The sequence below is a fragment of the Vanacampus margaritifer genome, chromosome 7, assembly GCF_051991255.1.
Source record: "Vanacampus margaritifer isolate UIUO_Vmar chromosome 7, RoL_Vmar_1.0, whole genome shotgun sequence".
Classification (NCBI taxonomy): domain Eukaryota; kingdom Metazoa; phylum Chordata; class Actinopteri; order Syngnathiformes; family Syngnathidae; genus Vanacampus; species Vanacampus margaritifer.
Window position 1 is genome coordinate 15,124,303 of NC_135438.1, and position 26,258 is coordinate 15,150,560.

The following is a 26,258-nucleotide window of genomic DNA, read 5'->3' on the forward strand; positions in this document are numbered from 1 at the left end:
CAACTTTGCGCTCTCTGTGACATTTTCTTTCTACAACCTGAATACAGTAATTATTACAACACACTGCGATAATAAGTGACACATTGTCAGAAGCTGAGCGCTCTGCCCTATACGGACATACGTGTATAGCTTGTCAAAAGTCTCAGGGTTTCCACGTGACTCCCCACAGCATTAAGAATATATCAAACTAGAAGTTGACTCTTCCACTATTGATAAATTAAACATACAGCTTGTGGTTCCTGGTTTGCAGAGGATGAGGCCAGAAGCGGGAAAAAAAAAATGTGCATCACGTTTTCCAACCTGAGTTGGACAGTAGCCTAGTGTCAGACATGGTCAAGACTCACTTGGGGACAAAATAGCCCCCATTAACACTTAACACCATTTTTTTACAATGCTTTAAAAATGGAAATCATATTAGCCTCTCTGGAGAGGAAAAGAGATCAAATCAAGATGCATATTAATGGTGTCCTCCTGCCAGCCGTCATTTCTGAGGTCACTCAAGTCTGGAGGAAGTGCTCTAACCATGATAATTCCAAGAATTGTGATTAATGTGATGTTGTCCCTGAAATAAATGGCTTTCCAGAAATCTTCCCCAATGAAGATTTCATACAACGCGTACTATTCTAGGAAATCAGATTATGGAAAGACAAACAGGCATCTTGCATAAAATGGGGTCCAAATTATAGAAATCACAACAGACTGACAAAACACAAAAATAGTTCTTGTCTTATCTTCCACCTTCAATCCTATTGTAACTGATGTATTTGTACCACAAGTGCAGACGTCTGAGGTCATTAGTCTTACTTCACAATGACATGATACATAGGAAATTTTGTGAAGCTAATTTTATTGTGCTGGCTTCAAGGATGAGAGAGTTATTTTCTCTGTCTGATTTGGAAGCATTAAAGATAATAGAAGACAAGGCCAAGTCACCAGAGGAATGATCGGTAATTGTGAACATAACACTGATTGACAGTGAAACTTTTACTGTGGGCAGCCTAAGGCACACCTGTGCTGCAATAATCATGCTGTCTAATCAGCATCTTTTTATGCCACACCTGTGAGGTGGATGTTCTTGGCAAAGGAGAAGAGCTAACTAACACAGATTTAGACAGACTTTCTAACAATATTTGAGACAAACAGGTCTTTTGTATTTCGTCGCTGTCCTGCGAAAAACACTTATGTCAAAAAATAATAATAATTACGTTTTTGTGATGTCTGCATTCAGTTTCATCCCATAAACATAAAAATGTAATAAAAAAATTATTAAAAAAGTGCGAAAAAAAACTTGGCCAATTCTGTCTTTTATTTTTTATGTTTTTGGGACATTTGAATTAATTAACAATAGTGAAGTATTATATTCCATGGTACTGCCCTTCATGGCATCCAACTTTGTTACATGTCCAAAAAGCACATTTGCACTGATAGTTGCACATAGTTGCTGTAACTGCCGGTGTGCCCATCATTACTACAATATCACTCCGTTGTCATGGCCATCTTGAAGTTCGTCAGTTCCCCTTGATGTCCCCTTGAGCTTAGGGAAGTGGAAGAAATCACACGGAAACCGCTTGGGTGAGTTGGGTGGTTGCTCCAGCTCAGCAATGTTCTTCTAGGTCAGGAAATGTCACATGCTCAGGGGATTGTGAGCAAAAGTGTTGTTGTCATGGTGAAGCAGCCACGAGTTGTCCTGCCACAACTCCCGCTTCACAATCAGCAATAATAATAAGTAAGCACCTCAGGATCTCGTTAGGCGAGCTGGATGTTCACTTAAACAATGACTTACCATGTGACAGCCATGAAAGGACTTTTGCCAACCCTGTGCCTCAAGTACAGCCATCCACAGCTGTGCTGTTACTACTGCTGCCTTCATGTGGTATCGAAATTATGGTAAATTGCACGTGAACCCACCCTCATGTCATATTTTCTACTAGAAAACTGGGAATTTATATATTTATTTATTTAAGTTTCAACATGGCAAAGAGCGCCGAAGGATTTGTGAATGGCAAGAAATATTAACACTTAGGGAGTTAACGCCCGCTAGCACAGCAGGTTGTTTTAGAATCTACACAATTACATAGCATACACAATTTTGCTATAACAACAAAATCACATGGACAGAACTGGGTCGTAATCAGGAGTTTCCGAGTGGTAAGGTCCATCTTTCCCACAGCACATGAAGGCAGGGTATGACTTCCCTGGAATGAACGATTTAATGCATTTAGAAGCAGCATGCAGAACTGAACACCTGAGGTACATTAAATATAAACACCAATGGGACAAATGCTCTCGGTAGGGATCAGCCACCCCCTGATTAATTAATTAAAAAATGTGTATGTGTGTGTGTGGCATATGTAGTATGAATCGGATCATTTTATTTTTTTAATCAGAAAATCTTTTTGGCAGATAATGGAACAAACCCAGTTTTTAGTAGAGGAATATGTAGGCTTTTGTTATGAATTTAAAAAAAAAATCATGTTAAAAGGCTAATAAAAATTTTGACTTCATTCATTCATTGTAATAAATTAACTTTTTTGAATTTCCTCGGCTGTTGTCACTGGATCGTTGGCCTACTTTTCTAAATAAATGTGTTTCAGCTTTTGATTATATAATTATAACCATGGTCGTTAAATTACAACCCCTCCCCTGCATACAGCACACTTTTCTGTTTTGCCCACCTTGGGAGTCTTTTGCAGACTATTCTGGAATGTCAATATTACATACACAAGCAAAATTGAGTATTTGTGGGAGTTACCAGTCATTGGTACAGAGCTAGAACATACAATTCGTGCTTCTTTGTATTCACCTGTACATTCGCAGCGGTGGAATGCACGTCTTGCAATTGTTATGCTTAATTATGTGAAAGCTCTTCACGTAAGCAGAAGAAGAAATGGTGATTGAAAAGAATGGCTTTCTCAATGCATGCTATCTGTCCCCAGTTTCCAAGGTTGTACTCTGACCGCTGTCGAGTTCTGTGCATTTTTATCTTTTATCAATCCTATTAAAAAATAAAATCCTTAATTCCTAGCAATGTCAACTCTCTCAAGCAATATACTACTCTGCAAACTGTAATGATTGTGTTGCCTGCTGTTCAGCTGTGGTTAAGTGCAGTAATGGACAATATGGACATGTTCACCATAAAACCAAAAAATAAAAATAAATATATGTAATATTTAATATAATATAAATATAATAAAATAACATAATATGAACATTAACATAATATAAATAAAATGTATATAATGAAAATAATATTAACAAAACCAACACTTCATGGCCTCCATTTATGTTGATGCAGATTTTTCATATCTAGCGTGTGTTTTTTCCCCATCCAGACTAATGCATTCAATTTTGGTCATTCATAATTTTATGCAAATGCTGGCCATCACAGATGATCAAAGAACCACTTTTGCGGTTGTCTCTTACTTGTTAGCCACCGTCCAACAATTCTGCAGGTAACGACTCTGGGATTTCATCGAATGGCTATGAGATCTGCAAAGATGCCAATGTCAAGAATTTTAACTGACCACATTAATCAGACTAACAATATTGAAGATGCAGGATGTAAAATGCACAGGCCGGTCGGTGTTCATTGACTTCCTGAGATAGGAAATTACACACAAATGAAGCCACTGCTGCACCAAATATTGCTGGGATCCGATTTGAAAAACAAAGCAAGTTCAAGTTAAATCATCGATTTTGTCCAATGCAATACTAGTTTTACCAATTGGTTTACCAAAATGCTACCTGGCTTAGAATGATCTATTTCAAGATTGTAAAGGAAAGAAATTGACAGTTGATGTAAGCAGTGAGAAATGTCATCCTAGTAATGTGTTTACATTGAACTAAGAATAATATATTTAACCGCCTGATTGTGACTTGTAAGCAAATTAATGTAAACTATGTTTATTTTATTGTCAATAATAGGCTCAAAACATGTTTTTCAAAAGGTGGCCTCACTTGGTTTACAGTATGTGCCTATTATGTTTATTGGTCCAATGCAAAGTAGATGTATGAATGTGGAAGCACAGTATTTCTTTTGAATGACTAAGGGATTGGCCTGTTGTTAATTTGTTGCTGCTGAGTTAATTAATTCATGGCTTTAGTAGCATGTGCACAATTGTGCATATACTCTATTCAGCTTGGGTGCAGGTACGAAATAAATACAGCGTAAATAAAAAACAATTCACCTTGGGTATTCATTTCCATCCATTATGGCTTAGAGCACTGAAGCAAGGTGGCTGTTTGGAAATCAGTCATGCCAATGGAATAACAATATTGAGATGTATCGGTGCAACAAAATATCAACCAGTCAACAGGCAATCTTTTATCCATACACAAGCATCAGCTTCAAATGAACACATAGTACTCTCTTTCCCCTTGGCACTGTTTGAGGAAACACATACAAGTGGGATTTGAAAGAGCTAACTAGCGACTCTGATGTACTGTTGCGAGACAACAGAGAGAGAAACACCCACAGAAAGACAGAGCAATAAAAAAAAAACATTTCGTTTTTTGCTGTGCTGGGCAAGTATTAATTAAGTTAAAGCTGTTATGGCTAATTAATAATTGCTCACAGCACTTGAACAGGACTCCACGTGCACCTGACCTTGTCTCATAAGCCATCAGTTTATAGCTTCACTTTTCTGATTTAAGCAATGAATCTATGATATCTAAAGCACCCGGGAAATTGCAACCTGTCTCCGACAATTTCACCTTCTCAAAAAATCCTGATAAGGTATTATGATTCATATATTGCTTGATATAGAAAGATAATGTGAGCTCCAACACATTGATACAAAGAAATGTATGTATGAAGTGCACGTGGTGTAGAACAGGCACTTTGAGTTCTGGTAGCTCGAACGTAAGCTCAAATTTTCTCCATGAGCATTGATTTTTTTTTTAAAGTACAGATACAGACCATTTAACACATGCCTGTTGTCATTACACAGGCAAAGAGTTGAGTCTGTCGGTGATTCATCACATGGCTGTCAGCCCTACTTTATATCACTGTCCCTGCGATGAATGAATAATACTAGTGCTGGGTTTTCAGGTTTTCACAGAGAAGCAAGCAGCTGTCATAAAAATGTACACTTGGAACAGTGAAGCCAGTTTCTTTGTTTTTGCTGCTGACGAAAACCATTTGGTTTGGACATTAGAAGATCAATCTCTGTCATGAGCTCAGCATTTAATCTTTGATTTGCAGTTGTTCAAACGTGAAACAGATAGACAACTTGGAAAATATCATTTTAAGAAAATCCATTCATTTTTTATGTTAGCAAGTAGGGCTGTGCAATTAACTGAAATTGAAATACAATATCAATTATTACAGTCCACAATTACAATAATAGCATAATCTTTGAAAAAAGATTTGAGTTGTTTAACTGTATACATTTGCACTTTTTTATTTTATTTAAAAATAACAAGTTTAATAAATTTTGTTTCATCCAAAAGGAGCTTTCATCATTGTAGTATTTCAAAGAATTTTATTTGTCTTTTTTTTTTTTTACATTTAAACATTTTCTTGTTTTGTACCAAAATAAATAATCATCCTGATCGTGATTTCAGTTCTTACCAATATAATCGTGATGAATATTTTCTTCATAATCGAGCAGCCCTATTAGCAAGCAAATAATCAGTCCTAAATCCTATAGAACATGCATTTTAATTGCTAAAGAGGAAAATGCTGGTCGTTGCTAGGAAATCCCTACTAACTTAAAACACTGTTCAATTCGGTTGGCAATGTGCACATTGTAACACAGCAATTTTCATGGTATGTTTTGCATTGATTAAAAAAAAAAATCTGTCTGCTGCTTATTCAAGACTATGAATAAAGAGAAGCAGTTGTCCAGAACTAGAAAAGGGGAAATTTAATTACTCGCAATATTGTTACGCAAATCTTGCCATACTTATTACAGTTACAAGTTATGACAATACTGAAAGTGATGCTTTGGTGAAAAATAAATGATTTATTTTTGTTTCCTTATTCCTTTTAATCTCACTTCAACTATTTTGTATTCAAGCTAATCCATTAAGGAAAATCTCAAATCCATGAGATGCTCAATATTGGGGCGTCTGTTTACAAAAAAAAAAGAAAAAGAAAAAGTTTGCTTTGTTCATTTCTAGGACAAACACCCTGTTGTTTATCTTCCTCTGTTTTCACCTGCACGGTGGACTCCTAAGGTCTTTTTACCCCTGTGCCTCGTCATCTGCATTTCAAGATGTTTCTTGAAACCGTATGGTCCCTGCTTCTCGCTGCTTCTTCCTTCCAATACTTTTCTTTTGCTGTAATCTTCCATAAAATCCGTATGAGTCTCTTTCCATCCTCTATCTACCGACCTGTGTCATTAATTTCCATTTCCTATGAGAACAGATGCATTTTTAATCACTGCCATCAATTTAAAATTTCCCAAATTAAGACCTTAATTGTCCTTTTTCAACATTGTTGTTCTAGTAAGGGCAAACTAAAAAAATATGTATTCTGATTGTACATGTATGATGACAAACAATGATAAAATGTTATGCTGTATATTGTAAAACATTTGTGTGGCGTGACAGTTAGGACTTTATAATGTTTAGAAAATGATTAATTCGATTGACATGGCATCCAAACGAAATTGCAGAAATGTAACTATTATTATACTTTAGGTAGTGACAATCTACGGAGGAATGTTTGTTTTTATTTCTGCAGTTATATGGCCATTGGGTACCAAAGCAAGACATTAGTGCTGCCCCGACAACAAGCCCATTACTTATTTAATAGTGCTTGCAAATTTAGCAGAATGAATGTTGAAGAGGAATAGAGGGACACCGCAGGCTGTTTAATCACTCACCGTTTGATTGGTATTCTGTTTTTAACTCTGACTATGGGAGAGTCTAAACAGATCAATTTGTACCGGTCTCCCTGCCTGTCTCGACTCACCCAACTCATTTATTACTTGTTGCTACATTATTTAGAAAACAGGCAGATGCTGTTAAAAAGTGAGGGAATGCCTTTGAGAGACATTGCCTACATCGATTTTTTTAAAGGTATATTTGCAATTAAAGGCATCACTGGTAGGTCGACTCAGAATCAGAAAAGACATAAATTACATTAATTACAATTACTTTCAAAGTATATGTTTTAACGATAACAAATGTGGTCCTCACCACCGGTACAAGTCTAAGGCCATTTAGCTCCAGGATGTACAGAGGGACAGAATACAAAATATTTTATTTATTTATTCTATTGATCATCAGTGTCGCTAAGATGCTTTATTTATTTATTTTTAAATCAGGTGCATCCACCTGTGTCTAGTCAATCTTTTCAGTAACCTAGTATTGTCATAAAACAGTAAGCCCACAGAATGATAATAATAATAATAATAATAATAATAATAATAATAATAATAATAATAATAATAATAATAATAATAATAATAATAATCAAACATCTTTGGAGAACTTAATGCATCAGATTTATATAGCGCTTTTCTAGACACTCAAAGACACTTTACAGTGGAATGAATACATAATTCATGCATTCACACATTCACACTGTGGTGGCAGTAAGCTACTTAAGTACCCACAGCTGCCCTGGGGCAGAAAGGGTAAATAGCCAAATGAGCAGCTCAGAGAACAGCCTACAAGTTCCAAGAAAAAAATAGTTTTATTAGAAAAAAAAAAGTGTTATTACAATATCAGTAGTCAAATTTTAAAAATGAGAGTTTTGCTACCAGTGATTCTCGCTGACCAAGTAGACTGGACATATTGTAACACACAGATGTCATTGTCACCCATTACCCCAAGATTCATTTAACCCTGGAGAACCCAAGAACCCTTTTCTTCTTTGGAAAATTATGAATTATACATTAAATGACTGCTATAAGTTCACTGAACACCAAAATATATGTTTTTTCAATGTTTTTTTCAATTTATTCCCTAATTTAGCATTAGAGCGAAATTTGACCCTTTGGGATTTAGGGGTATCATTTCGAAAAAATCAGTATAACAAAAACTGTCAGTAAACTATTTAGAATTTAAGAAAATAATCAATCAAATACACAGCTACATTGAACAATATAATTTTTTTGTTTTATTTGTTGCATTTTAGCCATCTTGTCACCACCACTCTGGCTCATGTAAGTGCAATATTCATCCACTAAATGGCCCCATGCAGGGGTCAGAAGTGGCACTCTGGACTTTTGAAGTTAAATTTGTAAAAAAAACAAAAAACAAAGGTCTTTGTTATTTGAGTAGCAGAATTTATAGGGGCCAAATTTGACCCCGTGGGTTTTCCAGGCTTAAAAAATAAAAAATAAAATAAAAAATAACACAGTTCTTTGGCCCCAAAAAAGTTGGCAACCATTACCAGAAAGAGTTCCAAACAAACGTGTGCATGAACATCACCTCATATACAAGGTAGAGCTAATGCTACAACATTTGCAAGCGCAACAACAACAGTGGTGACTGTTGTACACAACACACCCAAGCACATCAGCTTAGAACTAAGCAGCACAGTTGTAGTGAGTGAGACAGACAAGCTGAAAGCTGTTATTAGGCCCATCTGTACTCATGCCCCGAGGCTATGGTGATGAACCAACAGTCCACATCTCACTGTTTGCGCGCTAATTACACTAAGCGCCTGAGGCCCTCAGCCCCGTGCTTGCATCTATAATCAATGTCAAATCAAATTATTAACTCAACTGATGTTGTGGTAGCTCACAAGCGCCTGTAATATATTTATATGTTTATATTGCTTAACTTATTTGTGTAAACAACAAGCAAGAAATGATGAGGTAGAGATGTGTGAGAAAAATACATGGGAACATGAAGTGAGCATGCAAAAAAATATAGTTTTATTTTGATTCATTCGTCCCCATTGCCACAGGTGTATAGCCTGGAACGCTTAGCAATGCATTTATAAAAATGTTAAAGAACGGGTTGCTCGAGTGCGACGATATCACCTTGGAAGCAATTCTGCGAAATTGCTTCTTTCTCAGATATTCTATAATGCTGCATTCAAGACTGATGGGGGAAGGACGTAACCCATAATATTCGAGTTCTGACCTCAGAAGAGTGGCAAAAAAAAACATAATATATAGTTATTGGCTTCACTGCATGTATAAATAACAGAACCATTTAGCAGATTGAATAAACTACATTAAAATGCTGTAAAAAAAAAAAAATGCAAAGTGTGAATAATAACCTTGGACAATATTCCTAAGTACAAGGACACATGCAGTTGAAATGTAGACTGGCATCACTGCATGTATGAATAACAGAACCATTTAGCAGATTGAATAAACGACATTAAAATGCTGTAAAAAAAAAATGCAAAGTGTGAATAATAACCTTGCACAATATTCATAAATACAAGGACACATGCAGTTGCAATGTAGACTTGTGGTACAATTACTGTAATGTGATCTTTTCTTGTCAGTTATTCATGATAACGGCGTCATTGAAATACATTGTATGACTACTGTAGAATCAATCCAAGTGAGAAAACTTGCCGTATATAACAATACACCCAGTGTGAGCGCAGGCCAGCAGGGCTCAGGGGAGGGGTTGGACAATTTTACAATGGAATGTTTCCAACTTTGTAGGAACATTTTAGAGAATGACCTGTTATGTTCCAGCATGACAGCGTGTGTCCCAGTTCACAAAGCAAGATCCATACAAGCATGCTTGGATGACTTTCATTTGGAAAAACTTGACTGAACAACCCCATCACACACACTTGGGACGAAACACAATAGAGATTGTGATCTAGACGCTCTCAGGTCCAAAATCATCAGTGACCTCTGACCTCATAAATACGCTACAAAATTCCCACAGACACACATGCCGATCAAATTTTGTAGGAAGGAGTGGAACCAATTTTGGTTTCAAAGGGGTGGGCCAATTCCACAATAACGACTATGGAAATGCCATTAACTTCAGGTGTATAATGTGTTGTTAGGTTTATATGGCATTCAATATGGTGTAGCTGGTGCATGTCAGGTAATGGGCTCTGATTTTATACTGTACTCAGTGTATAAATGGGTGCATCGTCATTTTTGTGTCGGGAAAAGTCTAGTCTACCATGTTTGGGACAGTGTTGTGCCTCTCCGGGCAGCCTGTGTCCGGTGGACACTGGCGCATCTTAAAAATTGGTGACAAAAAAGTATACTACATTTTAGACTCTGTAAAACCAGGTCTAACTTGTGGTGCAGGTGGTGTAGCGCGTTTTGGGGCGATTTTATCAAGGCACAGGCAAACAGATAGGCACTCTGCAGGCTTGTGTGGTGGATGTCACCGTATTTTATTCATAAACAGTATATGACCGACATGACATTGTATAAATCAATTCATTCAGCAAATTATTTTCACCATCATGCTTGAAATATTTAAATAGCACTTGCCTGATTGCGAGATACAACATGATACATGATACAGATACAGATGCAGTTTGATTGCTGGGGTCACACAGAGATGCATGATCGGATATGCAAGGCGGTCTGTGGTTTGTCCACGTCACATGCGCGGCCACTACAACACTTTATCTGTACGTGCGTGTGCCAAGCTCATGCACGGATACCAACGAATCAATTTCTGCTTCAACAATGTCAAGTATGCACCCCACTGCCCTGATTTTAATGGGAATTAAGGGAGCCGCTTCAATTGGCCAGGAGTCAGCTGTGTTCCATCACGGGGCAAAATGCCCTCTTCCATGTGCGCTAGTCAAGCAAATTACCAAACGAAAGAAAACTGAAGACTGCGCTTTGCGCTAGGTGTTCATTACAGTTGATACAACTGAAGTTATATTGCATGACGATATGATGGAATTACAAAATTCAGTCATCCCGATTTTTAGGGTTTTCTATGCATTTCCAAAAATGGTTGGAAAAATGAGTGACAGTGTGTGCATGCTTGCATGTGAATATGTGTGTGTGTGTGTGGCTGCTGGAGGATATTTCTGTCTTGAGTCATAATATAAAACCTAGGCATACTCTTATCACAACGTGTGATATGTTTTATGAAGAAATGCCGCAGGCTGGTCTGGTGATGTATACTCGTAATTTTTAATCAGTGCTCTTTTACTCGAAAGGATTGTTTGTGAACGTGGCGTTGAATTGTGTCGAGGCTTATCTGAGCTTGACGCATCCGTATTCATTGTGAAGCTGAGCTAAATGTGCCTCAGATCTGTTGACAGTCAGATTAGAAGAGTGTTTGCGTGTCCTTGTATTGCTTTTACTGTCAATGACAAGAAAATGTGGGTGTGTTTGTTTTATAGATTTTTCCCTCTCATTTCAAAGATTGGAATGGTCGTGCAAAAAAAAAAATGATTGATGCAAGACGATTGGATTACATTTGACAATTCTTGAAGCCAAGCTATTGACATGAAGCCACCATGAAGTCCCATTGCTGAAAAAAATGAAGTGCGCCAAAGAGGTTACAATTTGTCAAAAAGCACTTTGACTGGCCTAAAGAAAAAATGGTGCAGCATTTTGTGGACTGAAGAAAGCAAGATTGTTCTTTTCGGGTTTCAGGCCACAGACAGTTTGTCAGCCCACCCCACCCACCACCACACAAAAAGAAAAAAAGAAATACATTAAAGCACACTGTGCAGAGTAAGACAGTGATTAATGGTGGTACAAACATTATGATACAGGGGATGCTTCTCATACTTTGGAGTTGGGCCTGTTTGGCACATAGCAGGGATCATAGATCAGAATACTTGAAGAGGTCATGTTGCTCTATCTCAAAGAGAAAATGCCCTTGAAGTGGATGTTTCAACAAGGGTTCCAAACAAAACACAAAAATAAGCAAGCGGCGTATTGGTTCCAGATAGTGATGGACAAATTACGCTTCATTAAAGCTTTTATGGATGTACATATTTTTACTCCTCTAGATGTCACTATTGATTTAAAGATGCAGTGGAAATGTAATCACTTTTCTATTGCACTAGCCTTTATTTTGACACCCAGATCACCATTTAGAGGAGTGAAGAATATAGCAATTGCTTCATGACACTTAATTTTCCCATCGCTAGTTCCAGACCAATAAGTAAACAGTATGGAGGGCCCTGGACCTTAATAAGTTGTGCGGGATGACATCGAAAATTCCGTTCCTGAGGTCATTCCTTCCATAATTTGTACTGATGATGTATGTCCTTTAACGATATGGAGCACGGAAATAGTATCTGAGACTCGACATTATAAAAAGTGCTAATCGCAGGTACCTCATTTTCCAATATAGTAGAGGCAATTACGGTGACTTTATCCTCTCACCAGTCACATTGTTTGGTGTCAACCAGGTGTTGTACAAATAGGAATTAGCATCTGCTTAATATGTGTTATTTACAGCTCTAATTTCCATTCATTTGCATATGCTTGCTTAATGAAATAAGATTTTCCATATACAGTCATAGTTCTAGATGACTGAGCAATGCACTTAGTGAATTGCATCAGGGTTGCTCATAGGCACTGCCCGTTGAGCTGGAATGATGTGGAGAACATTACATCTGTCAAGCTGCACAAAACAGCCATACGCTTTAAACAGAGTGGAAAGATAATATAGTGAAGCCTATCCCACGCCCCGCTGAAAATAATTAATCCTGTGTGCATGCTTTGGGCAGCACATGAGAAGCACAATGTGCATCAAACCGTTTTGTTGTCTACCTGAGTGGCTGTTGTGTGCGCATTTGTGTCTGTTTGTAATGATCTGTGTGACCATGTATATGACCTTAATTAAAACCTGTCCGATTAGACTGTGTGTGTATGCGTGTGCGTGCGTGCGTGCGCGTGCGTGTGCGCTTGTTGTCCACCAATCGAATGTTGCCTAATATGTTAAGGAGCAATTACTTTACAGTGATTGTGTTTAAGTAATCTAATATATATATATTTTTTTTTATTTTTTTTTATTTTTTATTTTTTATTTTTTTTAATTTTATTTATTTATTAATTATAATATATACAGCTGTTTTTAAGAAATTTTTGGGTGCTGCATCTAAAACTGAAAGCAGTTTTTCTCTATCAATCAATCAAATAAAATCTATCAAATAAATGTGTATGTAGATAAATAAAACACTAAGATGGAATAGTTACAAGCTTTGAAAACTAAATAAATAAAATAAGAAACACTATAAAAGGAAATACTGTAAAACTTTGAACGCTGTGCCCATGGTTACAAGGTTAGCCAGCGCTAATTGTCTTAATTCCTACTTTGCTAGCTTTCTGTTTGCAGATATTGATTGTATAACCTATTGGGAGCTGCACACTCCTCTCAAGTTGCTGTAGATGAGTCCATTTGTCATCCGCTCTTTTTACTACTATCTCACTACCACTAATCTTTTGATCAGCATAAAAATCGAACTCAACAGATTTGCTTTTTGTTGAATTATTGATGTCAATAAATCAAATTACGTACACCACTTGCATTCCTTAATATAAAAATGCGTTTTATTTTTTAATTGTTATGCTTGACTAGTTTATGACTTTTTGGTTACAAAAAGGTGTTTTCGGTTTGAAACTACTTGTTCTTCTTCATGATGCTGCATGGTTTCCTCTGCCAGGTAGTTTAATAGCCTGTATCTTGCTATTTCTTAAGCACAGCGTAAATATGAATGGATGATATATGGAGGTCAGGATGAGTTTTTTTATTTCACTGAGCCCAAACTTGCGATTTCAACACAACTCTCATTTGGAATTCAGACTGTAATGCAACAAAGTATTCATTTGGGGAAAGCCTGACAGAAATTCAGTCACCTGTGAGCTATTCAATTAATGGTACCAAAACAAAACAGCGATTTGAAGTCATAAAAAGGGAGCAAACGAGAGAAATGGGAAAGGGAATAATATGAGATCAACTGGAGGAAAAGTGAGAGAGTGATGAACTAAAGAGTTTCAATCAGACCTTGACGAGGAGAACAAGGTCTGGGCCAAGCAGTACTGACAAAAACACTACTTCTCACTGATGCTCTTGAGTTTGACAATGAATGTGTTTTAATCTTACCAAGGCAAATATTCCAATGACTCCTCTCTGTGTCTTTTCGCAGGACAGTCCATTGATCATGCAGTCAGACAGAAATGTGACTATCAACGCTAGGACGGAAGACGGGCAACTGACTGGTCAGGTCACCGTCGGTAAGATAGGGACACACACATTTGCGCATGCACACCTGCAAACACACACACACCATGTGTAGAGTGGAAAAAAGCACATAAAAGAAAAAAGATCATTTCTCAAAGGACATTAAGTTATATTGCTTTGTTTTTGCTTGACTTCCTAAATGCATTTACCCCCCTCTGTTTACTAAACTAAATACTATCTATTTCCATTAGGCTTTCTCACTGAGCCTTGAAAGCAATTTTTTCTTTGACCGAATCATTTTTATCTGCTCTAATTAGATTAGTGAAAGCCTATTGTTCTTCAGAAGACATCATTCCGAGCATGTGTGGCGTCTGTGACGTCTTCCTATAGAATTCAATAACTCAGGCAAGCATGCAAAGACTTTCAACAAATCTGTTGTGAAAGTTGCATGCCGTAATGGTTTGGATGACAAATGTCTCTGCCCAACGTATGACTCATTTTCATTCATCCAGCAGTAGGGAGAGATCAGCGTGATGTGTTCGAATGCCTTGCTTCGAGAGTGGAATTTGCCAGCTAATGTCCGCACATTTTTCCCGTTGATCGATTGGAGACGGGTAAATTAAAGTATCCCGTAGTATTAGATTTTAATGACTTAGAAAGGTTAGCCTCTTAATGTTTTGTGAACAATGTAAACAGAGATGAGCTAATTATGAGACTGCAACAACAGTAGAGTTATGATTAATGTGCCGCCATTTATGTGTTGTTTACGACCATCAAGCTGTGTGTGTGTGTGTGTGTGTGTGTGTGCATGCGCACGTGTGTTTGAGTGAAAATGACTTGTTCATCATTTGGAATGTAAATATTTTAATCAGAGTGGGTTAGGGAAGTTAAATGAAAAAGCTAAATTGAATTATGTGGGTCATTTTTTTTAACCATCTTGGGACATTAAATATATGCATATACAACCACAGTGTATAATAGCAATTATTTTGTGAAAGCTAAAAGCATTTACACATTGTTGTACGTTTCTTATTCCGCCATTTTTCATCTGTCAACTACTTCTACATGTCTCGACCGGTTGAAACCATACCAACTTTAACATGTCCCAAAAATTCAGTCTTTACGGGCAATTATTTTTGTCATTCCAAATATTCCGAATTTTCCCACAATTCAACATTTTCACCTAGAAAATCCACATTCATTTCCAATGAGACATTCAACAATTTGCTCCCAATTGAAATTAAAAATGTTCAGCTCATTCAATTCACCTTGGGATCAATTTTCAACATTCCCTCAATTCCCAACATAGCAAAACGTATTGCACATTTGTCACCAACAAAATTCCCCACTCATTTTGAGGGTATGGGTTTGAGTTAAGGCTCATAAAGTTCCTATTCAAAATTCATTATTTAAAATTCAAAATGTTCAGCTCATTCAATCCACATTCCACATAAATCTACATATTTGACTCAAAATGTCCTATTCATTTCCAATGTCCCGTTCTATATTAAAAATGTTCCGCTCATTCAGTTCACCTTGGGTACAATTTTAAGCATCCCCACAGTTCCCACATTTATCACTCTCACTCTCACATTTTCACCAACATCATTTCACCTAATTGCATTTAATGATTCTTCAATATCATTCCACATCATTCAATTCATGTATTTCGCCACTACCTTTCAAAAGCATTTTATATCATTCAATACAAATTAATTATTATTATAGTAATATTATTATATCATTCAATGCTATTCGACATAATTACATATATTTCAGCAACATTCCACCTCACTCAATATGATGCCCCGTTTCTATTTTTTTTTTTCATTCAGCATTTCAGCAGTCACACACAATTTTCTCAGAAATTGCTTCAACTATATGCTATTTATAGTGCTGCCTATGTAAAAGTGTCTTCGTTTTAGCACATTTAGCTTCTGACTAGCGGCTGTGGATTTTACCTCCCACAACTTCCCTGCTGTGCTCGTCATTCAGTCTGTTTCACAGAGAACAGGTTGCAAGTCAGAAAAATATGAGGTTTATGACGAAAAAAAAAAGTCTTAAGGGTTACAATGAGTTGCCACTGTGTTGGTACCCTCAGAGCTATTGCTTTTGTACCATAGACCTCTTGAATTTGCACCTTGGGAGCCTAGTCTTTAGTACGGACCTCGGAAGATGATTTTTAAAATTAGGTTTTTATGTCGCACATTGCAAGTTATAACACACCAGAGGTAAGTGGGGTAAGTCACAAATGTACGGATAACTCTCAATCTCAAGTCTTAACCTTTCATTTTCAAGCACTTCCCAAGTCACTGCGGAAAACTGGTTGTCAGTGTGACGAAAGGCGGGCTGGGCTATTACCTCAGCAGGATGAGGTCGGGCCCCTAAAGCTGCTTGATTTTTGCAAAAAAAGGTTATTTTTAGGGATAGGGTGTATTTTGAGAATTCCACATACAAGTTATCAAGTTATTAGGAATTCCTCACAAATGAGATGTTACATTTCAAAAGGTTCATCGCATGTAAATAAAGATTTTTCAATAAAAACCTGGGACCTGTTGTTAATTGTGGGGGGAAATTCCTTTGTCTTTTAAAACAGAATACGTATAATGTAGAGTTTTATTTTTGGGGGATGGGTGTGGTCTGCTGTTGGTTGTAGCATGATACAAGACAGTGATGACATAACAATGAACTGAAAATCACAATAAAAGTAATACATGTACTGTAAGTTTACAAGGAATTGTAAATAAAATGGAGTTAGGCTGTCTGAGGTGAGTTTACGTCTTTCTAATAAGAGTGCTCATGACATTCAAGAAGTTCAGTAGCAGCCTAAAGGCCTTTCAAACATTTCCTTAAGATGCTGTAACAGGAAGAAAAAAAAGAGTCAGATTTGCATATGAGAAGACATAAACCACACCATGCGGCTTGATGGAATGCATAATTACATGATCATAAAGATAAGACTGTACAAGAATTAAAGAAATAAAATTATACCGAGCTAAAAAAAAAAAAAAAAAAGATGCAAGGCAATTGCCTGAGTACTGTTTTATGAGCAATATACAAATGCAAAATATGATGAGCTGTGCATTACAAAATAAGGTCAAGCATACAGGTACATACGTATAAGTATTTATTATACTGTAAATATAACCAGAGCGATGAGTGCTTGCAGACTTGCACCGAGGCCTAAACATTTGTCACCTGCAAAATCAATTAAATAACTTGTTTGCCGTTGGTATAATGAAATTTTTCAACCATGAAAACACAGCCCTAGAAATTGGAATTACAGTATTTTATGACCAATTAAGTTTTTCGTTCCTTTTAACGTCAGCTGTGAGAAAATGTAGTCTGAGTTTTCAGACTGTCTAGACCAGGGGTCACCAACTCTGGTCCTTGAGGGCCCCAATCCTGTATGTTTTAGATATTTCCCTCCTCCAACACACCTGACTCAAATGATCAGGATCATTATCAGGTTCTTGCATAGCTAGCTGATGAGCTGATCATTTGAATCAGGTGCTTTGGAGGAGGGACCCTTGGTATAGACCACATGTACAGCCTGATTTTGTCACTGTTAGATATAGCAATTGTTTTCCTGTTTTTAATTTTTTTATGTTTTTATTTTTTTTTTGGTGGTTCACATAGCTGATCCAGTTCCACATTCCCCGCCTCATTTTGAGCAGAGTTTTCCGACCTTTATTGAGCCCAGGGAACCATTTGACATGACACAAATCTCACGGCACAAATACATCTCAATTAGTATGAATACTGAAATAATGATGATCTTGTATTTGCTCACAAATTGATTTGGTGTGAAATCTGGGCCTGATGATATCTCACAAGTGTACTGAAGTATCCGGGTTCAAAACCCCTGGCAAAAATTATGGAATCGCCACTCCTGGAAGAGGATCATTTATGTTAAATTTGAAGAAGAAGAAGAAGAAGAAGAAGAGAGAGAGAGTTATAAGGTAACAAAAAGAAAATGTAATTACTGAATTTTCAGATGTTGGTTGTTCCGTCGCAACCCGAAGGTTGCAGGTTCGATTCTCAGCCCTTGTGACCATGCCAAAGAGTCCTTGAGCAAGATACTGAACCCCCAGTTGATCCTGATGCTGCGTCATCAGTCGGTAAAATGAGGAAACAGTGTTAAAGTGCTTTCAGTACCTAAGGTAGACAAGCGCTATACAAGTCAAAATCCATTTACAAATTCAACGAAAGCCAAGCTTAACACCTAGACGGGGAAAAAACAAGTCTACGGTGTGCTAAAGAAAAGCAATCATGGACCGTGAATGAGCGGATGAAAGTGATGTTCAGTGATGAATGGCAAATCTGTATTACTGGAGTTTTTGTTTGGTGCCGCTCCAATGAGATTTATGAAGACGACTGCCTGAAGAGAACGTGCACATTTCCACGCTCATTGATGATTTGGGGTTGCGTGTCAGGTAAATGCACTCTTTTATCGTCAATAATTGCACTAGTTTACATCGAGGGGATTTTAGTGGTGTGTTTTGGAAAAGTCAACTTTTTTTTATATATATATATTTTTTATCAGTTCCCTTACCTTGTTCAATGCACCAGTGTGTATTTACATGTCAGCTCTTTTCATAAGCTGACCAGGCACTCCCTGTCCACACATGTACAGTCTTACCTTCTCTCACACTTTGAAGGTAGGAAATCCCTGACAGCTGCCGTCCTACTGTTAAAGCTCCCCAAAGCAGCTTTCCTCACCAAGAATCCCACTTTAATGCTGATGTATGGGAGTGTGTCCGTATGCCTATCTTGGAGGAGGCAGAATCAGTCTGTAAAATTGGTTGGCGAGACAGTCTGCAGTCAATTTAGTCAGGCCGTTAGAGGATGACATGAACTGTGTTGCATGACCTACCTTGTGTGGTAACGCGCACACACACGCGCGCACACACGCACACACACTTTGGACAAAGCCAAGCCAAAGCTAGCATTTCCCCTGAATACAAATTACTTTACATGCACATTAAAATGCAATCCGCACAGAACTTGTGACAACTGTCCTCACACGGATATTCTTAGTTCAGACACAAATACACACATGCAAAAACACACACATACACACACGATTAATTTAAAGGTCTAAGTGGCTCCTTGATAAGACGGAATGGAACGGAATGAATTCTCCGGAGTATTTTGTGGAAACCCCTGGGTCTTCGCCTGCCACTGCTGTCTGCTGCCTTTGTGCTGATTCGGCAACACATTTTTATGACTCTGTCTCACACACAAACAAAAGCATATAAAGAACCCTTAGAATCATCCTCACATTTTTTCCTCTTTGCAAAGACACTTGCCACATTTGAAGCATAAATGTTTGACCTCTGTAAAACCCTGATCTGTATTCCCTCACAAAAAGAACAAGTACTGTTTTTGCCACTGGAATGGAAAGGTGAAATATTTAACGTAACAGTTTGGATGGCTGAAGTTGAAAACAGATGGAAAACAGTGAACTGTACCATAACATGACTACATATTCAAAATAAAGACATTTCTGTGAATTAACTCATTCACTGCCATTGACAGCTATAGACGTCAGAAATTCATTTGAACTATTTCTATTAGTTTCACTTTTTTTCCCCACTTTTGTTAACAAGAGTATGAAAACCTAGAGAAAAAATATTGTAGATTTAGAACAGATGTAAAATGTGTGATTAATCGCGAGTTAACTAGTGAAGTCATGTGATTAAGTACAATTTAAAAAAAAAATAATAATCGCCTGATGCCCCTAATTAAAATAAAACATGATTAAAAATTAGGGGTCTCAGACGATATTATTTTTTATTGTAATTAATCGCATGACTTCAATAGTTAACTCGCAATTAATCATAGATTTTATATTTGTTCTAAATGTACAATAAAAAAAAATCTAGGTTTTCATACTCTTGTTAACAAAAGTGGGAAAAAAATAAAACTAACTAGAAATAGTTCAAATGAATTTTTGACGTCTATAGTCGTCAATGGCAGTGAATGAGTTAATTTAATTTAATAACTGTTTGTGTTTAGCATATTGGGTAACTGCAAGTCCAGTGAATCATGCTAGTACATTTTATACTATTGGAAATCCTGTTTATTTCCATTGTAAAAGATTTTACATTTAATCCTGTCAATTTCCATTTGAAATGATTCACCATCATTGAATATTTTGCAGCTCATCCCACGACTGTATGTTCCTTACAAATGGGCAATCATTTTTTGAGGAAACTAAACAAGCTTTCCAATAGTAAAAGGTTTCTTGGCCAGAAGCATAGTCATTTAAAAAAAAAAGATTAACACACTCAGACTATTTGATTGAACACAAAGTCATCTCACATGTACAGTGTCAATTTCTACTGGTTGAACATTGGAGCTGTTTTTCTGCTTATCCTCCAGCCTCTGTCCACAAAGAAATAAGTAAAATACACTTAAAGTAGCCACACATATATGAAACTTGAGTTTTAAACACCGACATGATGATGTGTTTTGTAAACTTGTTATAGTTTTTAATACTTGATTTAACAGCAAATTACATGACGACATTTTTTGTAGAAGTGACAAAACTGTTGAAAGACTTCAAGAAGATTTTACTTTTCTCCGCCTTTGAATCTCACCAGATCCACACGATTATAATCTTTACATTTTCAACTACTGACAGGCAGCGGCCAGATCCAATCTCCCTGCAACAACTTATTCCTTGTTGAAGAATACATTGGAAGAAGCATCAGCATCACCTGGAGTGCTGAGGCAGACCAAATTTAAACAAATGTTTACTTTACTTGCTTTGTTTAAAGGCTAACACATTTCTGTGGCAGTTTGTAAACACAACATTCCGAATTGACACTCCTCCCATCGGGCTCAAGTAACGAAGAAGGCGTTGATACACTATGCCCCTCCCCCTGAAAAAAAATTAAGCGAGGAAATGTGTGCTGCAGTGTGTACAATTTATGTGCTATAATATAGTATAATATAATACCTTCATCCTTGGTTCAGAATCAGCTACTTATCACAAATAACTGACACATGCAAAATAAAAATTATTATTATTTTTTTTTTTTTTAAGAAAAAAAAAAGAGAGCAATGATGATGACATGTCAAATCAGTAAAATTACCGAATTAACAATACTGAGCTCTGGAAAAAAAAAAAAAAATTAAAATTTTTTTTTTTTTAAATAATAACAAAAATAACTGACACGACTTCCTTCTAATTCATCCCTGGAGTTCCACTGCACTTTTATTTATTTATTCATTCACACAGTAGAGTGGGTTGTGCCACCGCACAAAACTGGACAGTCATTGGATAAATGCTGGGCTTTTTCTCGCCCATTAGTGATGGGCGGATCGTTTCAAATATCGGTATTATCGATACCAAGTCAATATCGAATCGATATTGGCACTTTGATATCGATCTAGTAGTTTAGTTTCAGTTTGCCACTTTTATGCACTTTTGCGGTTGTGGGTCAAACAGATAACAAGTATGTCACTGTACACTCCACTTCTGTCTGTCATGTCAGAGCAGAGCAGGCACAGGCAGACTTGCTCCCGCTCTCCCTCCTGCCCTCCTGTGTTTGGATCGTGTAACCTGTTGAAAAAGAATTTGTTTTGTGTGTTGTTTTATATTTGCTGCATGATAATCTATACAAAAGAAGTGCAATGAAGGCAGATTTTTTGTATTTTTTGTATTTGTAGTTTTAGAACAGTATATGATAAAGAATCTGTTTGAATTTGTTTTCCTATGATCACTTCATGCACTTTGTTTAAGAAAGTGAAAATGTATTTTGTTATGGTTGTAATGTTTCTGGACAAAAAACATTTATAAAGTAATTTCTATTAATCAACAAACTGCCCTATTTTTGTCCTTTGTTTAAAAAATTATTGTGATTAAGCAATTTGGCTAATTAAAAAAATATAAAATTTATATATATATCATAATTTTTGAAAAATCTTGATATTGGTATCGGAAATACTGGACCTGTATTTACTTGGTATCGATCCGATACTAAAATTTGCAGTATCGCACACCACTATCGCCCATCGGATCCTCAACATTCAACCGCTGAGTGATGATTGGATGATCTGTGGGAGACGTTCCCCTCATTTGGATGACCAGCAGTCGCAGCTTTTCACAAGTGTTACCATTCTAACATTTCCTGAGACACGGACAGGTACATGCGGCAATATGCTATGAATCATTCTCACTTGAATCTGAAAATTCTTCTTCAGCATTCATGTTTAACAGCCAATGGGGTCTTTGCACAAATCCACTACTTCCTGAACTCAATACCACTCCTTAATTTCCTGTCTTTCATGAGTGGACAATCTGATGAATCCAGGTGTGCCTGACCTCAGTAACCATGATGCCAATGGCCAGACACACCTGGATTAATCAGGTTTGTCCAATCATGAAAGACCGGAAACAAAAGAGTGGTGTTAAGTTCGAGAAGTAGTCGAGCTGTGCAAAGAGCCCATTGACTCATCGACTCGAGTTAGCACTCATTTGTGAACCGCCCTAGTGGTGTCAGTGCCAAATAGAGCAGACGCAGCTGAAGATGTTCTTGCAAAAGGATCTTCTATAGTTCCTTTTCTATCACCCATGTGATGAAACAAACTGCTCACTTTGTAAGTGTCTTAACTTAAGTTTCCAAAACACACTTAACATGTGAGCTCCCTTGAGGATCCATCTGCAGCAGAAGAGATTCTGAGTGCGCGTGTTGGCCTTGGGCACTTCATCTCATTTTTATTGCACTCACTCACTTCCTTTCATCCCCCTTTCTCTTCTTTCTCTTCATCCTCTCTGTCGCTGTCAGCTCATTTATGTGAGTGAGAACCTTTCATCTTTGTCTTCTTAATGGCCGACCATAAAGATGATGTGTGGACTTGGGAGTTTTGAAGCCCTACCCTTTCACCCACCTAGGTAGTGATGTTACAGCATTAGCAGTTGAATCCCAGCCATCAAAAGGAATACAGTAGGCAAATGTATTCCTGGTCAGATCACATTGGTTGAGCACAGTTTTAAACTATAAAATACTGACACGGACTGCACTAATCACGTAACCATTACAAGTTGATGTTCGGCTTATTCTGTGACCCTCTCACATTATGTCTCATTTGAAAACAGATTTAGAGTTGTGATGCATTGTCATGAAGTCGCTTTCGATATTGTTGAAGGCCTGGCTCACATTCTCGATTCTAGTTCATCTCCAACATTTTGATGGGCTTCGGGTATGGGTTCTAAAGTTCTTGACACCAAACTCGTGCTAGCATACCTGTATGGTCCTTGCTTTTAACCCTGGAGAACCCACGGGGTCAAATTTGGCCCCTGTAAATTCTGCTACTCAAATAACAAATACCTTTTTTTTTTTTTTTTTACAAATTTAACTTCAAAAGTCCAGAGTGCCACTTCTGACTCCTGCATGGGGTCAAATATGGCCCCTGTAAATTCTGCTACTCAAATAACAAAGACCTTCTTCTCTTTTTTTTTTACAAATTTAACTTCAAAAGTCCAGAGTGCCACTTCTGACCCCTGCATGGGGCCATCTAGTGGATGAATATTGCACTTACCTGAGCAAGAGTGGTGGTGACAAGATGGCTGGCAACGTGGTGTTTTGTTGAGCTGGAAATCAATCCAAACAAAACCATCTTCTCAGCAAACCATCAGATGGTAAAATTGTGTTTTTTTTGTTAATCTATTTCATATCATGTTGCAGAATGCCTAGGAGTATGTTTTATATATTTTTTTGATAAATTAGCAACTCTGAGCTAGTTCAAAAAACAAGGGTTAAAATTGAAAAAACATATATTTTGGTGTTCAGTGAACTTATAGCAGTCATTTAAACTGTTCTTACTTTTTAAGCAGAGAATTGTCCAAAAACATATTTTGGTAAAGTAATAAGATTTAGGGGGGCACTGATTGATTAGTCTGCCCCTTTTTAAATATTCTAAGCATGTGTGAAGTTGCTCACCTGGTAAGTGAAATTGGAGCAGTGCAGCATTGGCAACATTTTTATTTGACCAGAGCAGTTATTCCTCAGGTGTGTGCGTGTGTGTGTGTGTGTGTGTGTGTGTGTGCGTGTGTGTGTGTGTGTGTGTGTGTGTGTGTGTGTGTGTGTGTGTTATGCCCTGGCTGTCATATTGACTTTTCATCTCCTAAATGCATGTACCACTAATGAATGCTTATGTTCCTCAAGCAGAAGAAGTATTGGCAGCACTAATGCATATAGAGATGCTGTTTTCTGTTTGGCTAACCAGACAGGCCACATGGCTTTTGTAAAATACAAGGTTGTGAATCTCCATGTTGTATCAGCAAGTTATAGTTATTTGCATCTCAAAAAGTTTGCAAATTGTGAGTGGTAATTGGAAAGCACTGTTGACATGCCCTTGAGCAACACCTCTAAACTCATGAGGGTCCAAAACAGTTGGATAGATTGTATTTTATGCAATGACTCCTTTAGTGCAAGTGTGTACTTGTTTAAAGCATGGATGTCTCGTTGGGATTCATGAAATTAAATATGTGTATCAAAATAAGTTAAAATAAAATAAAATGTTTATGTCGTGAATGCAAACAGGCAAAAGATATTCAGTGCCTGCCATCGGGCGACGATGTAACGAACGTCATTCTTTGGGAAAGTAAGGGGAGGTGGAGCTAGGTATAAACTGCTTAGGGCTTTTTAAAATCAATTTATTTATTTATTCATTTATTACTTTAAAAATATATATTTCTTCAATTAATTATTGTATAGCTAAATGCAAACTAATGTAAACATTCCTTGTGGTTGAAATTCGTAATTATGGCAAATGAAGAAATTTACATCCAATGCAACTTTTTTTTTTATTATCTTTTTTTAAGAAATGCAGAGCTTATTGGTTTTCACTCACTGTGTTTCTATATGTATTTATATTCCCATTAGGACAATTTCTTCCTCTTTTTTTAACTCCTACCAAACAGTTAATGTGCCAGTTTCCAGTAAAGATACTAATTCTTAAAATTGATTTACTTTCGTATTCATGTGCAACAACTAAACCTGCAACTGTAACAAATGACTATACATAAATAATCAAACATAAAACAACTTAGACAATTGAACATAGCCATTTAAAAACATTAAGAAAAAAAACAAACAAGAATGGGATGCCATCCCACAGCAGTGCATGACCAGGTTGTTGTTGCTCTATGTGGTACTACACTACACATTACTGATACTCCTGATTGTTAAATGAATATGTCGTTAAGTTGCTAAATATGTCTTGTTTGTACGGCCTGAACTCATCTAATAGACCAAATAAGATGGCAACAACAGAATAGTCAATTGGGCATTGGTAGGAATAAAAAAGGCAGGAAACAAGATGTCCAATTGCGTAAGATTTATTGTAAAGTAGCATGGTTATTGCAAAGAAATAATCTGCTAAACTGTTGGGTAACATATTTTCCTTCCTTTCATAAAGATTGGTCAGGAGTCAGTAGGTTGTACTTAAGATGGCTTGAAGGTTGCATTGCGGCACCTTCCTGATGCATTTGTACCAACAACCTACCCCTCCATTCACTTTCGGGTCATCTCGCTCAGATAGGAAAGGAATGGAAAGTTCCTTAGCAAAAGCAAGGATCCAAAGAAGCCTCAAGGGAAAATCTTTTTCTGCCCCAGACAGGAAGAGCATCACTAATCAGACAACACGAGCAAAACAACTTTATCATAATTATCTTGCTCATCTACAATATTATTTTACTTCATTTTTTGTTTGTCCTCAAGGAAGTTGATGGATGGATGGATCTTTTTTTTTTTCTTTTTTTTTTTTGGGAGAGCACAGTATTGTTCATTTGGTAATTTTACCGATTTGACATGTCATCATCATTGCGCTCTCTTTTTTTATTTTTTATTTTATTTTGAATGTGGGTGAGTTTGTGTATGTGCGTGTGTGTGTGTGTGTGTGTGTGTGTGTGTGTGTGCGTGTGTGTGCGTGTGTGTGTGTGTGTGTGCGTGTGTGTGAGTGTGTATTCATTAATTCACCTAAAACCTATTAAAAAATCCCATACCGTTCACCTAAACCGAACACTTCCAGCCAGAGTCGTGAGGCCGTCAGGAGACCCGAGGAAGGACCAAAGAAAGGAAAGTGAAATCCAGCACTGACCAGACACCACCCACCACCCACCGGGCGGATGGATGGATCTTATGGGTTACGGATTTTGAAATGCCTCTAGTGTTGAGGGCTGTTATTGCAGT

The 26,258-nt window shown here is 37.1% G+C and overlaps 1 protein-coding gene across 2 annotated transcripts in view; it reads left to right on the forward strand.

The window, feature by feature from the left end:
• Positions 1–26,258, forward strand: part of sgcz (sarcoglycan zeta) — a 265,996-nt gene that overhangs the window by 196,603 nt on the left and 43,135 nt on the right. For both annotated transcript variants that reach the window (XM_077571991.1, XM_077571992.1), the window contains exon 4: positions 14,018–14,105. In XM_077571991.1, coding sequence (XP_077428117.1) covers positions 14,018–14,105 — 88 coding nt within the window. The remainder of the gene's footprint in view (positions 1–14,017; positions 14,106–26,258) is intronic.